At 40.0% G+C, this 24,310-nt stretch overlaps 2 protein-coding genes across 3 annotated transcripts; both read right to left on the reverse strand.

Annotated features, from left to right (window-relative positions):
- Nucleotides 1-13,491, reverse strand: dguok (deoxyguanosine kinase). Of its 2 annotated transcripts, none has more exons than XM_042100785.1 (7): nt 12,985-13,491; nt 12,736-12,842; nt 8,940-9,118; nt 4,275-4,422; nt 4,025-4,140; nt 808-907; nt 1-176 (listed from the first exon to the last, which is right to left on the reverse strand). In XM_042100785.1, exons 1-7 carry the CDS (start codon nt 13,223-13,225, stop codon nt 150-152), a joined length of 918 nt encoding a protein of 305 aa, XP_041956719.1. In that variant the 5' UTR covers nt 13,226-13,491; the 3' UTR covers nt 1-149. The 2 variants fall into 2 exon arrangements, with proteins under 2 accessions (XP_041956719.1, XP_041956720.1); XM_042100786.1 differs by having other exon boundaries at nt 12,736-12,839; nt 12,985-13,490.
- A 3,276-nt stretch (nt 13,492-16,767) lies between these two features.
- Nucleotides 16,768-22,740, reverse strand: LOC121715271 (MOB kinase activator 1A). Its single transcript, XM_042100789.1, has 6 exons — nt 22,522-22,740; nt 21,276-21,442; nt 21,018-21,111; nt 20,734-20,867; nt 18,863-19,026; nt 16,768-18,602 (listed from the first exon to the last, which is right to left on the reverse strand). Exons 1-6 carry the CDS (start codon nt 22,533-22,535, stop codon nt 18,525-18,527), a joined length of 651 nt encoding a protein of 216 aa, XP_041956723.1. The 5' UTR covers nt 22,536-22,740; the 3' UTR covers nt 16,768-18,524.
- Between the last annotated feature and the right edge of the window lie 1,570 nt (nt 22,741-24,310).

Raw genomic sequence — 24,310 nt, forward strand, 5'->3', positions numbered from 1 at the left:
TAATGGCCTTTGACTCGGTGGCCTTTGACACGGTGTAACTAGCCGCTTTATTGTCACTGCCTTTGTATTAGAGGTAGGAGAAAGTTCACTTTTTGCTCTCAGCACTGCATAACAATTCAACCATTCTGGACCATTTTTTTGGAGGGAGGTCATATTGATTTGAAGAATCCCTTGACCTGAAAAAAAAAAATCTGTCAGTATACAACAGGGGTGGCTAACCAGACCAGCATGAAGAGGCAAAAATAAATTCCACACCACTCAAAAGAGCCGCACAACAAAAAAGATGCCAACACTACAACAGCAACAGTGACTTATAGACCTACGCCTAATGAGACACAGGGTTACAGTTTAAATAGCTCTTCTCCTTTTCATTTAAAGTGAGACACTTAGCAGATGCTACAAATATTCATTTTCAGGAATGAGTAGCAAGCAACAAAAATATCTGAGACACATCACAAACTCCCTCTAACTGAATGACATTAGCATGAGCAATGCTTCAATTTACGACTGATATGATGCCAATGTAACCCGTGTTCCGTTAATTTTTGAATGTCCTGTGTTCCTCGATTTGTGCTTAGCTTTAGGCTACGTTTTCCTGATTGTAACAGTAGCAGCCGCGAGCCGCACAAGAGGAGGCAAAGAGCTGCCACAGTTGAAAGACCCCTTCAGACAATCATCTCAAACGACACAGATGAGGAAACAAATCATACGAATTTTAAAATGCTAATCGTATGAATAATAAAATGCTAATGACTAATAATGGAATTAAATGTGTGTGTGTGTGTGTGTGTGTGTGTGTGTTCGCACCTGTGTGATAAGCATTTCCTGGACTTTTGGGTCCTTCTCAAACTCCACCCCTGCATCAAGCACCAACACAGGAAGCTGCTTCAGCTTCTCTGAATGAAGCCTGAAAAACAACACAACAGAACAGAACATTGTGACTTTGCAGAAGAACATATTTAGTATTCTAACTGTCAAAAAGGAAGAAAACCTCTGGCCTTCCTCTGTACACACAGTACTGAGGGCTGTCCTATTAGGTGAGTCCAACCCACTCACTAACTCAGGGTTATCAAGGAAAATCTAGATTGATAAACTCTGATTGCCCAATGTAGTACTATGACTTGGTTTCACCTAACTTGTGTTTGTGCATGTTCCCCAGTGGATGCTGCGGTTATGACAATAGTTTGCATACTAGCAAAATGCATTATGGTCATTCATGGATTTAAATAAACACCATAACACCAAAAAAGGCCAGTGACGTTTGATGGCAGTGCATTGACATCAACGAAGTTGATAAGTTTTCCTGTTGTAGGCTAGGCTATATGATCTATTTAGTCAGTTTTGTCTATATTTCACACTCTCATACAACAATGTATCTATGGTCTCATCTGACAGCGTTCCAATGGTGATATGTGTGTAGTCGATCACACCAATTACCCTAGGGATTCCTAAGGCAAATGTGGAGCGGTATAGGCTTACCCCATACAAAAAATGGCTGGAACTGTATAGGCGTTGCCTATGCATATCAGACTGAGTATTTTTATGTTGTGAATTACCTGTGATTGGATTAAAAACGTTTTTATCTTTTGAATGCTCAAATGACCAGGGAAAACAACGAATACATCCAAAACTTCAATGAGAACCTTGTATCACCTTATGAACTGAAAAGCACTTTGTGTTCTTGCGTAGCTGTGAGTGGATCATTGCAGCCAGTGGCACTGGGGGTATGTGCCCCTAGCAGTGGCAAAGAAATTAAATTCTCGAGAATTCTCAGATAGTATAGTATATATACTCTTTTGATCCCGTGAGGGAAATTTGGTCTCTGCATTTATCCCACTCTGTGAATTAGTGAAACACACTCAGCACACAGTGAACACACAGGGCCAGATGTACGTACATTTGCGAACGTAGCGTTATCAGCTCCATGGACACACCGCAGATTGCGAACGCTGTCAGATCCAAGTTTCCGTCGTATTTATCATTCGTCCAATCCTTAGTGTAAACTGCGCCTTTCTCTGCCCTTCTCCGCCCATAAACGCAATTTACGAACATCCACAACTGAATGGCAGCGCCTACAAGCGCAGTTGAATGAAGTTAACTGATGACAACATTAAAAAGAATCAAATGTTTAGCGATCATGAACTAATACCATACATGATAAGATGTCAACAAGCAGGGAGATAATGAAGATCAGTAGTTCTACTCAAACTACTTGTGCACGTAGGCTATGGAAGATTGGTCAAATCTAGCAAGTAGGAAAGTTTAAGTGAATGACGTGAAAGTGAAAGTAAGACATGCGAAAGGCCAACGAAAGTTAAGGTTGCTTTTGGTAGTACAAATACTTTCACCACAAAAACTGGTGTTCTAAATAACGATTCTGTTGTCTTTGAAAGGTTCTCTTATTGACGCATTGAACTGCAATGTGGATTAACACCTGCTTTTACAAGGCGGAAGTATTTAGGCGCAGAATAGACGTGCGCTTTCAGGAGCAGTCTTTGTACATACCGCGGAATACATAACTAGGCGCTCTTTACTCTTCCCCTCCCATCTTTTTACGCTAAAATCCCACTTTCCCCTGGATCCTCCCATGAATGCATATGCATGACATGACAATCGCAATCTGCCACTTTCAGCTCCCGCGACAGGCAGTTTGCACTTTTACATCATTGTGGCCTGTTTGTACATACCTCGCAATGATTTTACACGCACATTGCGAAACAAATACGCCTGAAATGGGCGCAAAAGCGTTAGTACATCTGGCCCACAGTGAGGTGAAGTACACACTAATCCCGACGCAGTGAGCTGCCTGCTACAACAGGCGCTCGGGGAGCAGTGAGGGGTTGGGTGCCTTGCTCAAGGGCACTTCAGCCGTACCTACTGGTCGGGGTTACAAGTCCGAAGCGCTAACCAGTAGGCCACGGCTGCCCCCAAGATTACAATTGATATCCTTCATTGAGAACACCATTGGGATAAGCTAAAGGATTTTGATGAAGTCCAAAACACCCTCGCCTTGCTGAGTGGGCCTGTTATAATCTAATCATCAATGTCAATTAGGTCTGTAAGACTGTGGTCAAAAGTGTAATTATATATCATTAATAATCTGCTAGATTGATAATCTGATAATCTGCTAGAGCTTTTAAACAAGCTGTGTAAATCGCCATGATGGCATACATCTGGTAAACCTTTTTGTATTATTGAATTAATCAGGAAGTTACATACGACGTCACAAATTTTATCCAAAAGTTACCTGGAAAAGGCAGTTACCTTGCTTCGTACAACAGCCCTATGACTCTGTAAATGGGAACCATAGTGGCTCAGACCAGATTGGACAGCAGGTTTTAAGTAAGTTTCAGTGTGCACACATGAAACATGTTTCATTGGTGTTGTGTTTCATTTCTGTGCACACAAAACTTAACAAAACAAAAGAAACTAATGCAAATCTAGAGGGCTGAACTACCTATCAGGTTTTACCCTGGTTTTTCAGTAATACAAAGGAGGTTCTCTTTTAATCTCTGGAGCAGGTTATGCTCAATAAAGAGACCAAAACATAAAGCATAATTTCCAAGGAAAACAGTGTCTTCTTAAAACTACATGCTTAGAAGATCCGGTGGCCCACTGTGTGGAGATTGTGGGAGGGTGTCTTTAGAAGACAGGAAAGACACAGCCCATGGCCAACTTTCTCCTCTGACTTTGAATTGCAACACTGTAGTGCTCTCAGCCTGAACTACCAATTTAAATTCCTATTTTTTTAAGTAATTTGTCGTTTGTTTTTCTGTTGTGAAATAGACCTCTCTTATTCGCGATTAGCCATCTGGTTTCAACAAAATCTAACACTGTACCTTTTAAGTGAACACGCTCACAACCAGCTCAGGAAAACCTGGGTTGACTTGCAACTGCAGTTGTTATGTTTTGTTCAACTAGCTAATGAGAAGAATAATGAACTTGCTTCATAGTACAGGCCCCAGTTGTGCATGTACAATGAATAACATACGCAAAGACACACTATAAGCACGCACATACTCACACAGTAGTCTTGTCTATTAGCCAGCTCTCATGCTGCGAGTGGAGTTTCTGTAAGTAGTCCAGCTTGACCCCTTTTTCCTCCTCTCTCCCCCTCATCCCTAACCGTGTCATACAGGTCTGGAACAGACAAAGCACACATTAGTAGGTGCACACGTGGATGTGTTTCAGTATGTAGTAGTGTTTCCAGTTACACACCAACAAGTCTTTGTGTATTTCCGTAGTATGTGTGTTCCTGTGTGTTTTGAACGCACCTCTGGTGGAGCTCTGAGGTAGATGATGCCCTCTAGCTGTACAAGCCTGCCAAACTGCTCTAAAAGGAAAGAGTGCCAGTCCTGGTAAACCGCCCACTCTGTAGCATTGATGCAGCCCAACTGGAACATGGTGAGCGCAAAAATGTACCTGCCGGGATACAGACCCACAAGTACACACAAAGTTACGTCCACTCAATACCATCCGACATAACTTAGATGTAAAGTGTGCCTATAAAAAGGATTTGCTGCAACAAGCTAAGTGCAATAGACACTCACAGACATACACAGACCTTAAAGGCATCCTAATGCAAGTTTTTTTTTAATATAACAGTTTAAAAGCCATTTTGATGGTAAATTAACCTGAAATAGCAAGAATGGTACGCTTTCCCAGCGATACAGTCTACAGAGAACCAATTTAATTAATTAACAGCAGAAATCTGCTTTCACTTTTGACTGTTTTCATTGAAAATGATTTTATTAAATTAAATTGACCAAGATTCCATTTATAAAAGCAAAAAAGGGGAAAATATCCAACGGGGTGAATACTTTTTATAGGCTCTTCACAGTGGCGTGTCCAGGGGGAAGGTGCTTAAGGAGTGAAGAATATCATACAAATTACATATAAAGACTACTCTTCACATAAAATATAATTTGGGTGTGTGCAATCTACATGAGTTTTTTTTAAATTATTATTTGGACATGGTTCAGCCCTTTAAACAAAGACAATTTCAGAGCCTGAATTATCAGCCATTTTGAAAGATGTCATAGGCCTTAGGGACACTTATTAGCAAAGCCTACTAGAGTAAGCATGATAAGATACAAATAATTTGTTTGAACAAATAAGATAACAAATAAACTTGCTGAGACACCTTTTAAGGCTAACATTATACAAACTAGATGTACCAAACTAGATGTACCGTCTCTCCGCAAAAATAAATCACATGTCAATTTGTCTCCATCTCCTACGCTTGCAATTTTTGTGTATTAAAATTAGTGTGTGCATGTGTGCATTTGCTTTTGTGTAGGTGTGCTTCTCTGTGTGTGCGTTTTCACTTGTGAGTGTGTGAGTTAATGGGGTGTGTGTGTGTTCGTGTGTGTGTCTGCATGCCTGCATGTGTGTGTGTGCTTTATGTGTCTGTGTGTGTATGTATGTGTGTGCCTGTTTGCCTGCATGTGTGTGTTTGTGTGCATGTTTGCCTGTGTGTGTGTGTGTGTGTATGCATGTGTGTGCCTGTTTGCCTGCATGTGTGTGCTTTTATGTGTGTGTGTGTGCACATGTGCCTGTTTGCCTGCATGTGTGTGTTTTTATGTGTGTGTGCGCGTGTGTGTCAGCGTGTGTGGGTGTGTTTGTGCATGCATGCGTGTACATGTTTGTGTTTATGTGTGTGTGCGTGGCGTGTGCTTATGTACGGGCCTGTGTGTATGTGTGTGTGAGAGTCTGTGCGTGTGTGTCCTTATGTACGGGCCTGTGTGTATGTGTGTGTGTGAGAGTCTGTGCATTAGAGTGCGGATCGGGCCGCAAATTTCTGTCCGAACCCGGCCCGCGTCCGACAGAGTTGCGTCCGAACCCGACAGGCATTTTCATTTTTATGTCCGAACCCGACGCAGATGATGCCTCAGTTATTCCCATGCTAGTGATTAAACGTTCACGTTTGTGGATAGCCTGTCCTTTTAGCCCATTAACAACACAACACAACAAATTGTCTACAGAATCAGATGAGCGTGCACGCACGCAGGTCACACACAGCGCACATTAACACAAGAGGCCCAAGCAAGCATAGAAATAGAATTCTTGTCTTACCATTGACGAAAAGTCGTGAAATGAACTGCTACAGTTTTTGAAACTACAGTGCCTCTGTCACTAATATGCAGCATTAATTGGTGCAACTCGAGGAAATACTCATCCAGTTGAACGAGACGACCTTAGCCTACCGGTAGCCCATGTCTTTACCACAGTATGCAACGCAAATAATCTTAAAATCTCCTGATAGGCTAACAACTTTTTTTTAACGTCACCTAAGACTGTGCTGCATGCCTGAAATGCGTTGTCACGATAAACAAATCTTGCACACAGGAAGAAAGCTATTAGGTCTTTTTTACATTTTACTTTATTCTCAAAAAACAAACGTTTGCATCATGTAAAGCAGACCTGTTGGTTACCCAACATAATAAGGAATTTTAAATGTAAAGCTTCCAATGCATATCGCCCCCATGTGTCCGAACCCGGACCGAACCCGACAATTTCTAAATATTTGTCCGGTAGCCACACTCTACTGTGCAAATTGAAATAAATGCGAATTTATGATAAGCCTGTCAGTTCGACTGGCGACCCACAGTTGGATAGTAGGTCCCCCGAACAGTCTGCATTGCTACACTGAGGGCTTCTCTGTCTGCTGATGTTTTGCTCAAAGGTCCAGGCGGTCCACATATAGCCTTCATGCCATTTCAGCTGAAAACACTTTTCATTTGTTAGCCTATTATAAACGTATCTTTATTAGTGTCAACATTACAGTATTTAGGCTATGTTAATCTCAAGCCACTCTAAGAAATGGCCGTAGGTCTACTTTTAGAGTAAAGCACAGCAAAATCTATTCAAATTGCAGTCCGAGGGCTAGTCCGAGGGATATTGTCCATAAAACGTTGTTAAACTTAGCCTATAGGCTAGGATACATAATCACATATTTGGAGATTTGAAGTGGGCTCATATGCTTCCATAACGTATTGATGTAAGAAAGAGAAAATGTGGTAAGGCCAGCCTATGGCATTTCTCATATCTCGCAGATAATTGGTTGTCCTGTTTTGCCGATGGTTATAACGCATAATAGTTTGAGCAACAATAGCAATAGCTTGTCACTAATAACGACACAAATAGACTAATGAATGTTCATTTAATGAAGTTTCAACATTGTGCAGTGTTCCTACATGTATTCATGTTCCAACACAAGCCTACATGTATCCATCATGTTCCAACAGAATAAGTACATGTTGCAACAATTCTGGGCACATGTTGGATACGTGTAAGTTCATGTAGGCTGCTTATAAAAAGGAAATTATTCTGATACATGTAAGTAAGGCGGGTGGTATGACGTTCGGCTGGTCGTTCGGTTGGTTGATCAGATGGACGGTCGGAAGGTTTTAGGCACGATTCCCGCGCCATAGTGTGTATGTGTGTGTGAGAGTCTGTGCGCGTGTGTCTGTGTGCTTATGTACGGGCCTGTGTGTATGTGTGTTTGAGAGTCTGTGCGTGTGTCTGTGTGTGTGCATGTGTACGTATGCCTGCATGTCTATTGTGTGTATGTGTATTGAGTCATTCTGTGTCAAATTAGACAAAATCCAGGAAAATGGTTGCAGCACCGACTCCGATTTTTCTTAAAGTTTGTCTGCACAATGTTTAGGTTCCATAACTAAAACCTGCAAAATATTTTTGTTCAATTCTATTGTTTTCATAGACTTTTTGCCCTTGATTGTTTACACTCTCTAAAAGGCCTTATTTTGGAGGCCATGTTTGGACATTCATATCTTAAAACGTATTATCCCTAGCCTCAACAAACTTTGTAGAATGGAAGACAAACATGTTCTCAATACGATTCAATCATTAAAAGTTTGTACCACAGTCTCATTGGTTTTATAAAAGTCCCTAGTTTCAGAAAAAAAACATGCAACAAAAAGTAATATTGAGGGTCTCAAAATATTGTGACTCGCATTGACAGACTTCATTGATGTCAGAGACTTCATTCTCTGTATTATATGTCAGTGTACCATGAGTTTGAAGCTGTTATTTTAAGGTAATAGAACTGCATTGGGTTGCTTTAAGTCCATATTCTGTGGCTCTCACTAGATTCGGTGGTTAGTCTGTGCCACTTGACAAGTTCAGTTGTGACTTCTTGAGTACATCTCTAATACAGTAGGAAGGCTTTAACAGGCAGGTCAGCATACTTGATCTGTTGACTGTTTGCAGATTTAGGGCATTTCTCATAGGCAGAGAAAAGAAGTTGCACTCAAACACTGCCCACTTTATCAACAGAGTCAGTGCAGTGATGAAGGAACAGATTAAATAGACAGATATACAAGGTCAAAGTGATTCCATGCTCCCTTTAAGAGTAGCCTATTTTTTTAGTATTTTCAAAATACAAAATTACAGTATTTTATTTTGATACATGGCGTGGCTACTGTAGTTGTACAGTTGTAGTTTAATTTCATACACTTAAAATTAGGGTATTTTATATTTTATTTGAAAATAAATGTTCATGTATTTCTGCCCATCCCTGTTTACTCCTATGTTTTGATGTTCAAGGATTTCAATGACACCACATACACAACATCATAAACACCTCAAGAATCACCATAACCAAATTATGCTTTTTACACTACATATTTTGAACCAAACATGAAAACACTGAAACAGTGTATTGAATTGCACTGTATCGGCCCACATCAATACACAGATTATGAGCCAATGGGGCCCAGGGCACAGACGTGAAAAGGCGGTACACAGGTTGAGCTAAATAGGGCCCCATATCACTGACAGCGTAACCTCTTCCACTGTAGGAACTGTAGGAGCCCAGTACCAAAAAAAACTGCATTGGATACCTCTAATGTGTATACAGAGCGTGGTAATTCTATGAGCAAAACAAAACACAGTCACACATGAAAGTTGGTGCTGACCGGTCACTGTAAACGGAGCGCTCATACACCTGCACAGGTGTGTCTGAGGAGTGCAGCAGCTGTGCAGGGGGTGGCTGTAGCTGAGTGCGCAGGCGGCTCAGGAGGCTGAACGTCTGGAATGTGTAGGACCAACGTGGTGTGTCCGCATACATCATGTCCAGCAGGTTACTCGCTGAAGTCTGCTTGGACAAACAGGGGAGGCAAGACTCAAAGATCAATCAGGGTTTTTTTCAGGGACCTTCAGATCACACTTACAAAAGAGCAAACTAAAGACTAAGCAATTGTAGTTATCTAAAGATGATAGTCGCAAACTCTTCCTTTGGAAAATGCATAGAAAAAGTCCATTACAACTAGCCTGGGAATAGCCTACCCATACGAACCTTTGGCAAATTTGGGATTTGCTCTGCAGGTTCGTCTGGCCAAGAATTCATCAACAACTGGGTTTAAAACCTTTGTTTACAAGACTGCTGCACTTTCGAAATGAGAGTTTAATCACTGCTAATTACGCCCCTGCTGGAAGTCGTATGTCAATGAACCTCTGCAAGACCCACTCTCAATCTCAATTGAGAAGGGTCTGGTGTCAACGAGGCTACAGTACAACAGCACTGCACACTAACAGAGTAAAGAAGCAGATTCACCACACAACAAGCCAGGGTTAAAAAAGGAGGAGAAATTCAGCAGAGGAACAGCTTTAATGACAGAGGTGTTTAAGTCACGGTGAGGGAGAGGGCAGGCACCCTATGGGAGCTTGGAACATATCATATAATAATAATAATAATAATAATAATAATTTCAATTTATATAGCCCCTTTCAAGATACCCAAGGTCGCTTTACAATGAGGGGGGGGGTAAGGGGTCCTCACTAGTAACCACCACCAATGTGTAGCACCCACCTGGGTGATGCACGGCAGCCATTATGCGCCAGAACGCTCACCACACACCAGCTTGAGGTGGAGAGTGAGGGAGTGAATGAGCCAATTACAGTGGGGGATGATTAGGGGGCCAGATTGAATGAGCCAGATTGGGAATTTAGCCAGGACACCGGGGAACCCCCTACTCTTTACGATAAGTGCCATGGGATCTTTAATGACCACAGTGAGTCAGGACCTCGGTTTAACGTCTCATCCGAAGGATAACATAATAAGATCTTTGCAACTAAGCCACTTCCCATTGTAACAAAAAGCATCCATGTGTGTTTCCACAGTGTTGCTGCATTTAATCAAACATTTCAAAATGTTCAAGGAGTTCAGGTCATATTGTGCAATTTGACACTTAGGCATAAAAAAAAAAAAAGGTTTGGTTCCTGTTGGTTGTCAGTTGAGGCCATGGGTCGGTAGGGAATTTTTTTTTCTTTTTTTTTTCCCAGTGGCAGTAAGGGATAGGTAGAAAATCAGTCCCTCCAGGATTTCACGAGGTTCTTTGAGACTGTTTCGACCTAAAATGCCTGGATGGAAGTTGCAGTGTTTTTAGCTGTTTCTTGTGGAGAAATTGCAGGAGGAAGTGAAAATTGCAAAAATAGTTGCGATTTTTTTTTTCTTTTTAATTTAGGGCAATTGACCAAAATCACACTGATAATCTTGATGCTTATTAAAAAAGGATAATCAAAGGTAAACAGTAAGGATTACAGAAAATCAAAGTAGGCCTACTTTATTTGTGAAAATGCTTTGACTGAGGTAATTCACAAAGCAGTATAACCTTTCGTAGAACTGTCCAAAAAAGACAGTCACCTAAAGAGATGGCATCATGTCATATGTTTCAATACATTCATATATTTTGTAATTCATATTAGGTTCATATCTTTTTAATAATTCATAGTCTGTGGCCTGCATAATTACTAATAGCCAAGTAAGTATCTAGTAATTTCATATTGATGTAAACTATTTGACTACACTTCTGTTTAATGTCATTACATTGGTGGTGTACGTCTAATTGACTGCCTGCCCCTTTAAGGACGTGAGAGTAGCCTAATTACATTTCTGAGTGGATTGGAAGGCTTGCATCTCACTGTGTTCGGCTACGAGTGTAAATCACTTTTTGCATAGTGCATTACGATATGTGGATGCAATTGGGAATGTCTTCTAGGTCATTAGTTAAAATAAATGTTAAAAAAAACAACTCGAATGAAATCATTCTTGGATCATAGAGGTACTGTAAATGTCTTGCAATTTTATTAATTTCTATGATTTTGGTAGCACTACTCAAACTAAGCCCACAAGCTAGCAAACATGACATAAGCTAAAATGACATATCCAGGTAAACGTTTGCCAATGGGTTGCATAGCCTACTCAAATGTCAGTAAACCAAGTAGGCCTTAATTAACTTACTTTCATAGCCTAGGTAGGTTAGCAACAGCAGGTTGAGAGATGCAAGTAAGCAGATCATTAACGTTAGCCTTCTATTTATTGTCATCAAAACTGCAGAGGAACGAACACGTTAGGGCAGTCTTTGGTGTCATATGCAGAAGGTGCAGAAGTAAGTGTGCCATCTGGCTCAATATTCTGCGCAAGGGACTGTTGTGGTAGGTGAAATTTCACGGTGAAACTACGATGATTGGTCAAATTTGCGAAAAAGTTGCGGTGATTGGACAAAATTGCGAGTGCCTTGGTAAGTGACGAAAACAATCGTCTTCGTGAACAGCTGTGCATAGGCTACTTTGTAAAAGAGAGAATACGCTCATCCCTATACATAACGCAAGGGGTAATTAATGTAATTATAGTTCGCCTTTTATTTGTGGATTTATTTAATGTAGCCTAGACTATTTAGTGTTATTTCTTCCCCAAGCTCATAAAATAAATTTGGGTCGCACATAAATTGACAGGGTCGGTCGGAAACAGGTGTTGCACCAAATTCTGTGACCTGTCGAATTTTGTGACTCTAGAGGGCGCTGTTTTATTGGAGTCTATGAATGTACTGAGCTGTACTGAGCGGTACTGACACACTGATGAGGCAATTCTGTTATTTGTATAATTCTTCTAATAAACTTTGTACATTTTTGAAACATGGAACATTGTCTGGGTGTGGGTGTATTACTCCACAGGCCTGCATGTGTATCTTCCTCTCTATACTATCTCTATAGAGTACAGCTAAAGCCTACCCCACCACTCAAGCGAAGAGGTGGACTTCAGCTGGACAGGTCACATATGTTGATAAGCCTACTGTCAAATTATGTTTGACAGTAGCCCACTATATTTACTATTACCCCACTATAACTCTGCAGAAATGGACTGATGTTGTACATTGTCATTGACATCAGCAAACACTTTATTTACATTATTGACAAACTCCTTGTCATTGTCCGTTAATTTACTTTTTGGCACCTCAAACTGATAAACAAACTTAAGGAGGCAGTTAGTGACCTCCACAGCATTTTTTTCTGCAGTTACAGTGACATAATTTGACAGTAGCCTATCAAAATATGTAATCTGTCCTGCTGAAGTCCATCTGTTCACAGGAGTGGTGAGGGGTAGGCTTTAGCTCTACTCTATAATAATACACCCACACCCAGTCAATGTTCCATGTTTCAAAAATGTACAAAGTTTATTAGAAGAATTATACACATAACAGAATTGCCAGTTATGTGCCAGAATTGTCAGTGTGTCAGTACAGCTCAGTACATTCATAGACTCTAATAAAACAGCGCCCTCTAGAGTCACAAAATTCGACAGGTCACAGCATTTGGTGCAACACCTGAACCCAAGAATTTTTTTTTTATGCCTTGTAAACATGCACTGTTTATGTACAACTGCATTTTAAACTAAACTTAGCCTAAACGTTTGGCAGAAATCATATGGCTCACCTGTGACGTGCCCTCAACATTCTGCCATTTGCTGACTGGTTCAGGGATCACCTCCCAGTCCTGGCCTGCCTTTTGTAGAAGCCGTGCAAACGTGGATTTCCCCACTGCTTTAGAAAAAATCAGTCACAAGTACTAAATGGGTGTACCGGTAAAAATGTGGCACTTACAATTTCACAAGATGACGTTGCGCTGTCAATATACAATATACTTATACAATCACATAAGAGCAGGAAGTAGAACTTTATTTACCAATGTTTCCCTCTATGGACACACGCTTGATCCGGCTACCCACGTCCATTTGGCCGACGCTAGGCTCACGGATGGGCGAAGTCGAGAGGCAACGCTTGGTTGCCCTTGTTGCCATTGTTGCGTTATCAAACTGCGAGTAGGTTAGAGGCCAGCGTCTACAATTTCCCAACAAAATGTAATACAGATAACGATGAGAGCGCATGTGTTTCAGATATCTCTGCGTGGAGAGAGCGGTGAACATGACCAACACTGAACAGTTGCCGAATGACTTGAGTTGATACGTTCAGGAAATAAAAGCTAATTGCTACTGCCTATCCCATCTGACAGGACAGCAGTCATCTTAAAGAGCAGTCTGTGGAGAGTAGGCATAGTAAAAGCATAATTCCGTGAGTTTATTTCGTCAGTCAGCCTACTCCTTTATGCCTCTACTGCTGTTCAAATTACTATCATAACATATCGAATCCAACACATGTGTGACTTACATTAATGTTTCCGGGGGAAATCCTCGCTAATTCAAAGTAAAAGTTCTAGGTGCAGAAAGTGGACAAAGATGTGTTTTCGTTGGACACGTGTCAGCTACTGCCATCAGAGGCAATGGCATGAGAAATTCTCCAACTGTAGAAATTTTGGGCAACAAATTGACACTTTAATTTTTGAGAGAGAATCAAAAGAATAATGTCTTTTACTTTTTTACAACTTCATTAATTCTTAAGATTTATGCTTTGTATACTTATAGTAGACTACTTGTTCATACAGTCTTTGACTTGTTTACTTTCATTATTGATCGCCGACACTGTACTCACATTATTATAACAAATTACAGGCGATGTTCCATCTTGCTGGCAATAGGCCTAAAGCATTGACTAGGCTTAATGTAGGCTTTAGTTTTTACAACAGTTTACCAGAGAATTAGGGATCTTTTAGTAGGGGGGCCTGTGTCTAATTTGGGGGCTTGTGGGATTCGCATGTTAATTTTTGGAGAGTATTATATCTTTGTTCTAGGGGTTCTTAAGAGTAAAAAAAAACATGTCTCCATTTTTTTTGAAGGACCCAAATCAAAGGTCAAATTCAGAATAGGTCAAATTTGGTGTTTTGTCCATAAACCTCACATTGCTGGTATTATAGCATAGGGTTTGGTGCCAAAAAGCAAAGATATTCTACAAGGTAGTGTGCAAAAGTGGGCCACATAAACAATTTTTTAGGCTGATGATTGATCTCTTTAACAAAAAATTGTGCCTAAAATTCTCAAAATTGTCCGCTTAAAAAAATAATACTTCAATATCAATACTATCAATTCATGGCTATTAGTGTGCTTGAGTGTAGGCCTAGCCTGCTCTGCCAGAACTTGTCTACACCCATTCAGAGCATTAAGTGCAGAGATCTCTGTTGAATCAAGTTTAATAGACTTTTACATAGCTAGTACCAGCTGAAGTCTGTAAGGCCTTCTGTAGCCTATGTAAGAGTGAAGAAAAGAAAGGGTAAAGGATCAGATAGACAGACAGGTGTGTGTTTGTGTGTGTGTGTAAGAGAAAGAGAGACACTACCAGCATGGACAGATTATGAACTTTCAGGCCCCTGGGCCCAGATGTATTAAGCCCCCCCCCCCCCCCCCCCCTAATTGTTGCAGGGGACATTTAAAAAATATATATTTTATGTGATTTCCTGTATTCTGGTGCATTTTGGGGATGGCCAATACTTTAATTCAACCAGATTCATAGCCTATGTGTTGATATGATGTGTTGATATTGAGGCAATGATTCCATGCAATGGCTTGGGCCCCTGACTCCTTGGGCCCGGTAGGCCCGTGTAGTAATCCATCCCTGACCAGTGACAGTTGGCTGATGATAGCTGGCAGTGATAGAATTTAGAATATCGAATAACTTGAAGCACATAGTGCTCTGTTCTTCATGGTTGGTGATATTAGTGACCTTCTAGCCTTCTACATTTGAGCAAGCACATTTTCATAGTTCATGGTGGCACAGTCTAGTTAGGTTATATTCTGAGGTGTGTCTTTCTGTTAGTCAGGTGATGGCACACATATTCTAAAAGAAACAGATTTTGGGCTATGTATCCAGTGGCAGATATGTGTGGACTGGTGAATGACCCATCACTAGAGACATATGCCAAATGTTTTGTTTTTGTCCATGAGAGAGTATGGCGATGGGGATCACAGATCAGCTAACGATTACATTGTTACAGTGCAGTTATTTTACAACAGAACAAAGCAGTTTGGCACAGGAACTGCTACAAATCCACCTGTAACAGTGAGCATCTACAGCATGCTAAGATTCGCTACTAGAAATCATGTGAAGCAGGCAGGACTCAGTGTCTTCAGAAAAGACGTGGTAGACCATCTTCTGAACCTGCAGCAACACCTGCAACTGCATCAAGTCCATCTAGAGGGACTTTGTACACTGGTTCAGCAGCAGCTGCTGCCAGCATAGATAAGTGCTTCTTCTGTCAGAAGCAGACAAAAGAGCATCTTCATGAGGTGTCCTCTTTCAATGCAGGCAACCAACTAAGAACTATAAGTAATATTTTGAAGTCGATGACTTTTAACAGGTAGCCAGTGTAAAGATGCCAGGATGGGGGAAATATGTTCATATTTTTTGTGTGTGTGAGCAGCTGCATTTTGAATAAGCCGTAAGCTCTTTAGACAGGTATTATTACAGCCAGCATAATAGCATTGCAATAGCATTGCAATAGTCTATCCAGTCTATCCTTGAGATGACAAAACATTAATTTCTCGGCATCTGGTAAGGATAAGGACTTCCTTATCTTTGAAATGTTCCTTAAATGGTAAAATTAAGTTTTGGTGATCTGTTTTATGTGATTACTTAGTGCTAGGTCCTAGTCGATTATAACTCCCAGGTTTTTAACACTTGTGGATGAGGTCAGTGGAAGATCACTATATGTAGCCTGTGATGTGGATAGGATATCCCTCATCTTTTTAGAACCTAAAACCATGACTTCTCTTTTATCTGAGTTCAAAAGCAGGAAATTATTCATCATCCATGTCTTTATATCTCTTATACATGTGTCAAGTTTGGCTAATGGGGTTAATTCATCAGGTTTTATGGAGAGGTATAGTTAAGCATCATCTGCTAAACAACAGGGGCCCCAGTACTGAGTCTTAAGAAGGTGAGTACAAATAGGGTTTAGTAGACTAGTTGTGGATTTTGATGAGGAAATTGTGGAGGTGAGATCTAATGTTTTGTATACAGTATGTAAATGAATTAAATGTTGTTTGAGGTCTCATCTATGATTCTGTGATTTTGCTATCTTTCAGCAATGGAGTATGTGTATTTGGTGAAACTGATTGGTTATTGATCTTATCTCTAATAGTTTGACATACAATCATACTGTTGAAAATAAGAAAATAACTGTTTTGTGAACTTTATTCAATATAGCTAGTGATTTAGGTGAAATTTATGGTGTTAATTATAGTGAAATATACAATTTAACAAAAATAGGGTTAAAACAGGTCAATCAGGAGACATTGTTTTTCTCCATGTTCAATGACCTCTAAAGACAGTCCAACCACTCTCCAAAAATTAACATTTCAATCCCACAGAAACCACATAAGCCCCCTGACTATTTGTGTTTACTGTTCATTTTAACTATTGTATTTAATATTCTTTGTAAGTCGCTTTGGATTTCCATAAACATAAGCATAATAACTCTGAGTATGGTGAGCAGGCAAATATCCACATCTAGACTCTGACCGGGTGTTTTTCATATCACAGCAGTAGATTATTAACAATCCAATAACCACAAAACATGTAAAGGATTTGATCTGACTTTATTTAAAATTACACTATGCCACAAATGACAAAAAACCTATATCACAATCATATCAGTCAATATATGGTCTCTTTAAGGCACGGTTTTAGTTCAGGTCACAGACCATGAAGTCACTTTCCGCCAGGATGCAAGTGAGCAACAGACTCAGAAATTGACGCTTTCAATAATTGTTTTACCATCAGTGTTCAACCCTTACGGCCTATTCCTTCCCTATGGCTGATTGTGGGCACCAGGATAGCATAGATAATCTAAGGCAAAAAGCATTCAAGTGTCTGTTAGCTCATTTGGACTTAAAAAAATTACTTCTCACCAGTCTGGCTTCAAGGTGAACACGGAGCACCAAATTCAGCAATAAAACATAAGGCACATTAAGTGACCTTAGATGCCAACTGGTAGTTCCCATGAAAGCGGACTCTTACTAGAGGACTCATGGTGTCTTGACTCTTGACGCCTCGTTAGTCATCTTGCAGAATGACCAATTCACTTTTGCTTAAGTTCAAGGTTTATGTGCTATTCCAGGCACAAAAAAAGCAACAACAAAAAAAAACTCTTTTAGGGATAAGACAGTCTTAGATAACAGTATACACAACAGACTGGCTTTAACAGTATGGATGAATACTATTTCAGAATTATTGCATTGAGAGAGCTGAGGTAAGATGAGAGGAATGAAAACCATGAAGTGATTGGAAGGACACTCTGAGTCTGTAATGATGACATTGATGCTCGGGCCAGTCTGCAGGTTTCAACCACCCTACAGGCTGCAGCACACTTGATCTGAGTATCTAGAATCCATCTGACAGTGGTAAAAGATCTCAGAATAAAACAGAGACAGACTTCTAAACAATGCCTACAATGCCGAAGTCGAAGGTGACTTAATTGTAAGTGCATTTAGGTCCCTTATAATACCGTGCCACAGCCCTGCGCTATGAACAGGTCATGATCAATTCTAACGCTGAAAAACACAAATAAAATGTGAATGCTGATATTTTCATTGTGTGCCAGCACGAATAAAAAGCATTAAAATAATAAAACGGCATCATGTGGACCCTTTGCACAAATTGATTGAAATGACAAAGAACAATGTCACATTTAAAAATACTTAAAATATAAACCTAAAACACTTTCATGATAACAAATAACCATTTTAAACACAACTGTCTTGCCAAAACTTCCTCTAAACTTTAAATTAAAAGCTATGAAACTACTCCTACACTCTACATGCTTTTAACATTTTCCCCATTTCTTAGAGAACAAACTTTACAAAACAAGGTAATCAGTGACATTTTACAGGTGTGCAATTAAAAAGCAAGATCTAATAACAAGGCCTCAAGCTGCAGCATTAAACGCAATCAATCTATCAAAAACAATGCATCAATTATGTAAGTATATATAGGTAAGTGTGGATAAAACTGAGTGAAGTAAAAATAATGATAAAACACTGGTGTGAGGCTTTCATTCTAAGATTCACATTAGGTCCCAATTTCATGATTCACTGATCATCTCAGGATATAGAAACCTTGAGACTGTGACTAACTCAGACTTACTAAGAGAGAGAGAGAGAGAGAGAGAGAGAGAGAGAGAGAGAGAGAGAGAGAGAGAGAGAGAGAGAGAGAAAGCAAGCAAGAAAGAAAGAAATGACAAAGATTAGAGACTAAGGAGATGGGTACACCTGGAAGAGATTCTGTTCCATTCTGGAGAACACTGAAAATGTAATATCTGATTTTTCTTCTGGTATCTTATCTGTCTTTGGTGCACAGCTTCTCAATGAGATCCTGCAGCGGAGCCAACTCCCTGCGGTCTATCAGGGTGAACTCCTGCAAAACACATAAACACGTACAAACTTAGCCGCTAAACAAACATATAAAAGAGTCTGTTTTCTTTGCATTTCTAATATATGTTTTTTTCTTTCCTGTTCAGTGCAATTCAGGTTGTGCTGTTGTAAAAATTATGTTTTATGTTGTTGTACCCTGCCATGTCAACTTAATCTGAATCTCTCTGATGCTGTGCATCTTAGGTATTGCTAACTTGTACTAACACAAGGGAGATACTGTAATGTGTATGGTCTTGCCCTCACCTGCACAAAGAAGATGAAGTGCTTGAAGGAGGTGTTCAGGTGAGCCTCCTCCTGTAGCTGCATGACGGAGTCAAAGTGCTGGTGATAGATATGGGCATACACGCGGAACAAGCGCTTCAGGATGGTCTTTGCCACCGACATGAAGTTCTTGGGGAATGGAACACCTACAGGGTGGCGACAACAGACAACAGGCTGAGACTGGAACAGCGCACAATGGAATGAAAATCAAGATTATTTTGGGCTATGGGTCCCAGACAGGTGGGCTAGGGGTTGCAGAACTATTCTAAATAGGAGTGTCTGGTCCAAATTTTACTTAAAATGTTGAACTATCTTATGTGGAACTTGGGTTCAAAATGTTTATAATTATAGTTTTTTTTTTTTTATCTGATCTCTAAGTCTATGGGTATATACCAGGGGTGTCCAAACTACGGCCCGCCGAGCATTTATTAGTTTATCATAGATCCGGCCCGCCACGCACTTTAATCTGGCCTGCCGAGCATTTAATTAGGTTATCATAGGTCTCTCGCTATTTTTTTCAAGCGATAGATGACGTTGTGAGTAACTTCAGGCTACTGCAAACTGCTTTACACTCTTCTTAGAGAGTGATTACAATGGCAATGTCAAAACAGCTTGTTACATCGAGATACCTAGTTATCTCCTTTGCAGCAGATCTAACTACGTTATGCTACTCCATTTAATTGGGAACGCATTTGAGCGTGCATGCACGAGATGGAGAGGGCGGCAGGTTCCAGCTGGCTTGTCATTGTTGGCTTGTCTACTTTTTAAATAAGAAACTTTTAAAACGAAATTGCGATGGCAACAGTAGTTCCCACTACTGACCACTTATAAACTGTGAGAGGGCACGAGCCATAGGCAAAGCACTAGGCCTAGCCATAGGCTATTTGAGTGGAGCTGGCAAAAGAATCTTAAAGTGACAGTGCACCATTTATAAATGAATCAAACAACATCAAAGGAACAGTATTTCTTTAGAAATTAATTTTCTACAACAAATACATTATTTATTTATATATATATATATATATATATATATATATATATATATATATATATATATATATATATATATATATACACATATACATACATATACACACACACACACACACGTTGCCCGCCGGCCAATTTTCAAAACCCAATGTGGCCCTTGAGCCAAAAAGTTGTGGACACCCCTGGTATATACTATAACATTTCTCAGAAATTAATTTGCTTACTTTAAATTCTATACATTTGGGCCAACATAATGACTTGAAAAGGGGTCTTTGTAGGTCCAGTTGAGAATCATTGGACTGACATATGGGCTACCAGAAGAGAAAGTTAGCTAGCTTTATGACAGAGAAACTTCAGTTTATCACATTTTCATGTGACCGAAAGGATCCCTCCAATGCAACCAAAAAAATCTTACTGTACAAATCTCTGTAACAGTGACTAGTGCACTACTGTTGACTACAGGAAATACTGAACAAAATGTTACACTTGCTTTGCTTCCCAAAAGGAGAACAAAATCCAACTTATTATTATGGCACAGCTTTTAAAGTCATAACTCCATGTTTTTTGATCCAGTGCCATTATTGGCTTCAACAGTTTCACTTCCTTCTAGCAATAGGCCTCGTTACACTTTGTTTTAAGACCACCTGTTGTTATGATAGCTTGTGAAATAAAACTGAATGAGTTATTTATTTTATACTAACCTCAGGATGGAGCAATAGAGAATCACTGTTTTAGGAGACCTTCATTTGAATTAGTCTGCTTTTGCATTACAGTTCCGTGGCTGAATCTCTCTTGTTTGAATGTTGCATAAAGGTCCCTTTAGGATGAGAGACCATTAAAAAAAACCACAAACAGGTACTGACCAATCTTCGAAGGGAAGAGGGTCTCATCATCCAGCTGGTCTTGCACCCACGTCATCAGGTAATCAATGTATTTAGGAGCTGAACACTTAATCGGCTTCTTAATGTTGGTTCCATCAGCCCAGTGGTATTCATATCTGAGAGAGAATGTGATTTCTGTAAATTACACTGCTGTGCATTACATTATATTGCCAAACTTTATGGGTATTATGCTGGGTCACACACGGAGAGAAATGACAACACACTCCAGATTTGTCAGTACAACCGAAATTATATGTTTGTCTCACCTTGGTCCAGCGGACATAACTGAGCAGCTAGTCTCAGTGCAGAACTCAGTGATGGTGCCATACAACATGTTAATCTGGTTAAAGAAGTCCACCGCTGCAACAATGCACAAATATGTATGCTATATTACAAGTCAGGCCAACAGTCATGGACACACAAGGACATGCTGTAGTGATGTCCACAGGCTGCTAGCCCAATATCAATGCATAGACACAGGCAAAAGACAAATTCTGATCACACACACACACACACACACTCACTATTGACAGCAATCCACTCGTTGAGGTCCTCTCCCTCAGGAAGCATGACAGCCTGTCGTAAGTTGCCACTCCCAAGCGTGGCCTCAGCATGTTTCAGAAGTTCATACTGATGTGAGCCTTCTGGGATGTTCTTCTTTGGTTTAAAAGTCTTTGATGAGCGACTGCCACTGAAACCACAAAAGATTAGATTGATTACAAAGTAATTACCATTTCTTTTCTGTATTATGTAACTGAATGTATTCCATCAAATAAGTGCATACATTTTAAGCAAATGAGTGCATACTCTTCCATATTAGGTCTTTATTTATCAATATTATCAATATTTTTGCAGAAAAGTGTTTACTCAATCTAGAGCTATATGGTAGCTATATGGCCAGTGATGTAGGAGACATCTTCATACCAATTTTTTTTGGATAATGCTCCCTGTGCAATGCAAAAAAGAGAAACGCTTCGCAAATATCAATTATATTTAACATCAGTGCATATGGCAGGATGTGTCAGTGTATAGATGTCAATAATGCTGTTGGCGTTTTGGTGTGAGACTCACGCATAGATTTGCTCATTTTGATAATTTACAGGCCTGCATTCTGTTGAACACCCCTTTATTTAGAATGCGCAAATTAAAAGCATGATGTAATTCAACATTTGTTATCCAAACAGCCAGTTACCTAACAAAAGCAACACAAACAGGAAACACCACAACAAGCCATACTCTCTCATCTAGAAGCCAACGCGGTCAATTTTGCTTGTGGACTAGAAAAGTGGTTTATTGTACGATAAATATAGAAGTTGTTGTGCACCTCTTGGAGATTAGGAGAACTCAATTAAGGAAGAGGTTGAAGCTGTGTTCAGTGCATTTCCGTTCATTGTAGGCAGACGACTTCGAAAATACGGAAACAGTCGACTGCAGCAAGGGTTGGCCCATCCGCAGCAGCACAACAGCTGCTGCGCTAATGTTAGCTTGCAATTACAGATTTTGCTCTGCGAATGGTTTCATGCTGCAATTTAGCAAGTAGGCTAGTTAGCTGATAACATTACACTACGAATGCGCTAAATATAGAAGTTCAACATAATATCCACTAATAAAGTGATAAAACCATGCGGCAATGTTTTACTGTAATACATCAACTTATTATAAGATATCTTCCGCTAACGAGCTTGGTAAACTAGCCATTACAATTAACACAAACATTAACATTAGAAAACATGCTAACAGACTAGCTAGCGAGTTAGCAGGAACACTTACAATAAGAAGCTCATCTTGATACACTTCGATTAGAAAAGGTGAGAGAACAGGAAAACAGGTCAAGCCGACGCAACCGTGACTGACGAAAAGTATCTTTAAGACGGCAGTGCTCAACCAAAGTAATGACTTCCAAATGATCAAAAGATAGCTACAATTGTACGAAGTTTCGAAACTTCTCTTGCTGATGACAAATGTGACGGTAGACTCACGACAAGAGGAAACGTATGGAGTTCAGTGTGATTGGCACTTCACCAGCAATCACGACCAATCAGAATGCAGTAAACGCAACTCAGTGTTTACCGAGTTTTAATTGGCTTCTAACAACACTCGTCACGCCCCTGATTGCTCATCTCATAGACTATATATCTCATCTGGCTTGCTCTTCACCAGCGATACAATGTTTTTTCTTTTTTAAAATAATATTATTATTGACCATGTGGTAGCCTAAAAACAAGTTTGGAGTTGTAGATCTAGTCTGGGTGTTAATATTGGATCAATAGGCCTATATCCAACATATATGGTGACATGTGTGGGCTTAATCTCTTCACTGAAACACTTTTCAGTAGTGAAATACAAATAGCCAGTTACGCATTTTGGAAAACTATTGCTGCTTGCAGATGTTTAATCATTCATGTCATGTTACAAAATGCAGATATACTGGTAGTATTGTTTTCAAAACGGTTCCTTCAACTAATATTCCTTGGCCTACATTTTCTATACAGGGCCTTTTCTCAAAAACATTAATATTGGGTATTCACAACACCACAGACCTGGTGACAAAATTTTAACAGAAAGTAAGACTATTTCTTAAGAAAAGTGAAGAGATGTGTCATGCAAATCAAAATCGTCATTAGATTTTATAAATGTGCAATCAAGAACATCCTCGCCAGTTCCATCACAGTTTGGTTTGCAGTTGTACATCACACAAGGGTGGCGAGAGCAACCCAAACCATCACTGTACAGTGCTGGAGAACATCTACAAGATGTCATCAGGAGGACCTGCAGAACATTGCTATCCAAAGCATTTTTTTAAAGAATATCTTTAAAATAATAGTTTAACATCATTTTTGTAAGGTATAGCCTATATTAAATTCCTTGTACTGTTGGGGATATCTATTTGTAACACATAAGGGTGTGTGCCTAATACTTAACAACAGCAGATGATACACAAGGAATGAGCAATGTTCCTATATAATTCCCATTGATCTTTGGAATCATTTCTTTATGGAGAATTTAAAAAGCTGATGATACACAAGGCAACTTAATAAGCAATTATGCTGAACAATGTTCCTGTAGGCTATAATTCCATGAGTAGGCCATGATTCCAGAGAATAATGAAGTGGTAGAAGCACAGATCTAAGTATAAGTATACTCTTTTGATCCCGTGAGGGAAATTTGGTCTCTGCATTTATCCCAATCCGTGAATTTGTGAAACACATACAGCACACAGTGAAAACACAGTGAGGTGAAGCACAACCCAGAGCAGTGAGCTGCCTGCTACAGCGGCGCTTGGGGAGCAGTGAGGGGTTAGGTGCCTTGCTCAAGGGCACTTCAGCCGTGGATGTGGGCATGGGAGAGCAGTGTTCAAACACTTCCCCCGCCCACATTTGTCCTACTGGTCGGGGATCAAACCGGCAACCCTTCGGTTACAAGCCCGAAGCCCTAACCAGTAGTCCATGGCTGCCCCACTCTGAATGAGAGTAGGCTATGGGCAGGTGTCGAATCAGTGGCTGTTCCCGATGGCTGATCTTTCTATGAAAATAGATCATCAGAAAACTGAGTAACTAAA

This window comes from Alosa sapidissima, chromosome 8 (assembly GCF_018492685.1).
Source record: "Alosa sapidissima isolate fAloSap1 chromosome 8, fAloSap1.pri, whole genome shotgun sequence".
NCBI classification, from domain to species: domain Eukaryota; kingdom Metazoa; phylum Chordata; class Actinopteri; order Clupeiformes; family Clupeidae; genus Alosa; species Alosa sapidissima.

Excerpts from the sequence above, each read along its gene's own strand:
- dguok (XM_042100785.1), bottom strand. The coding sequence starts at position 13,225 with ATGTTCACCGCTCTCTCCACGCAGAGATATCTGAAACACATGCGCTCT. Across the intron at positions 4,423-8,939 it reads CGCTCCGTTTACAGTGACCG|GTACATTTTTGCGCTCACCA; the intron begins GTCAGCACCAAC and ends GTATCCCGGCAG. Across the intron at positions 177-807 it reads AGGAAATGCTTATCACACAG|GTCAAGGGATTCTTCAAATC; the intron begins GTGCGAACACAC and ends TTTTTTTTTCAG.
- LOC121715271 (XM_042100789.1), bottom strand. Across the intron at positions 19,027-20,733 it reads CCTCTTCCCTTCGAAGATTG|GTGTTCCATTCCCCAAGAAC; the intron begins GTCAGTACCTGT and ends GCCACCCTGTAG. Across the intron at positions 18,603-18,862 it reads ACTTCATCTTCTTTGTGCAG|GAGTTCACCCTGATAGACCG; the intron begins GTGAGGGCAAGA and ends TGTGTTTTGCAG.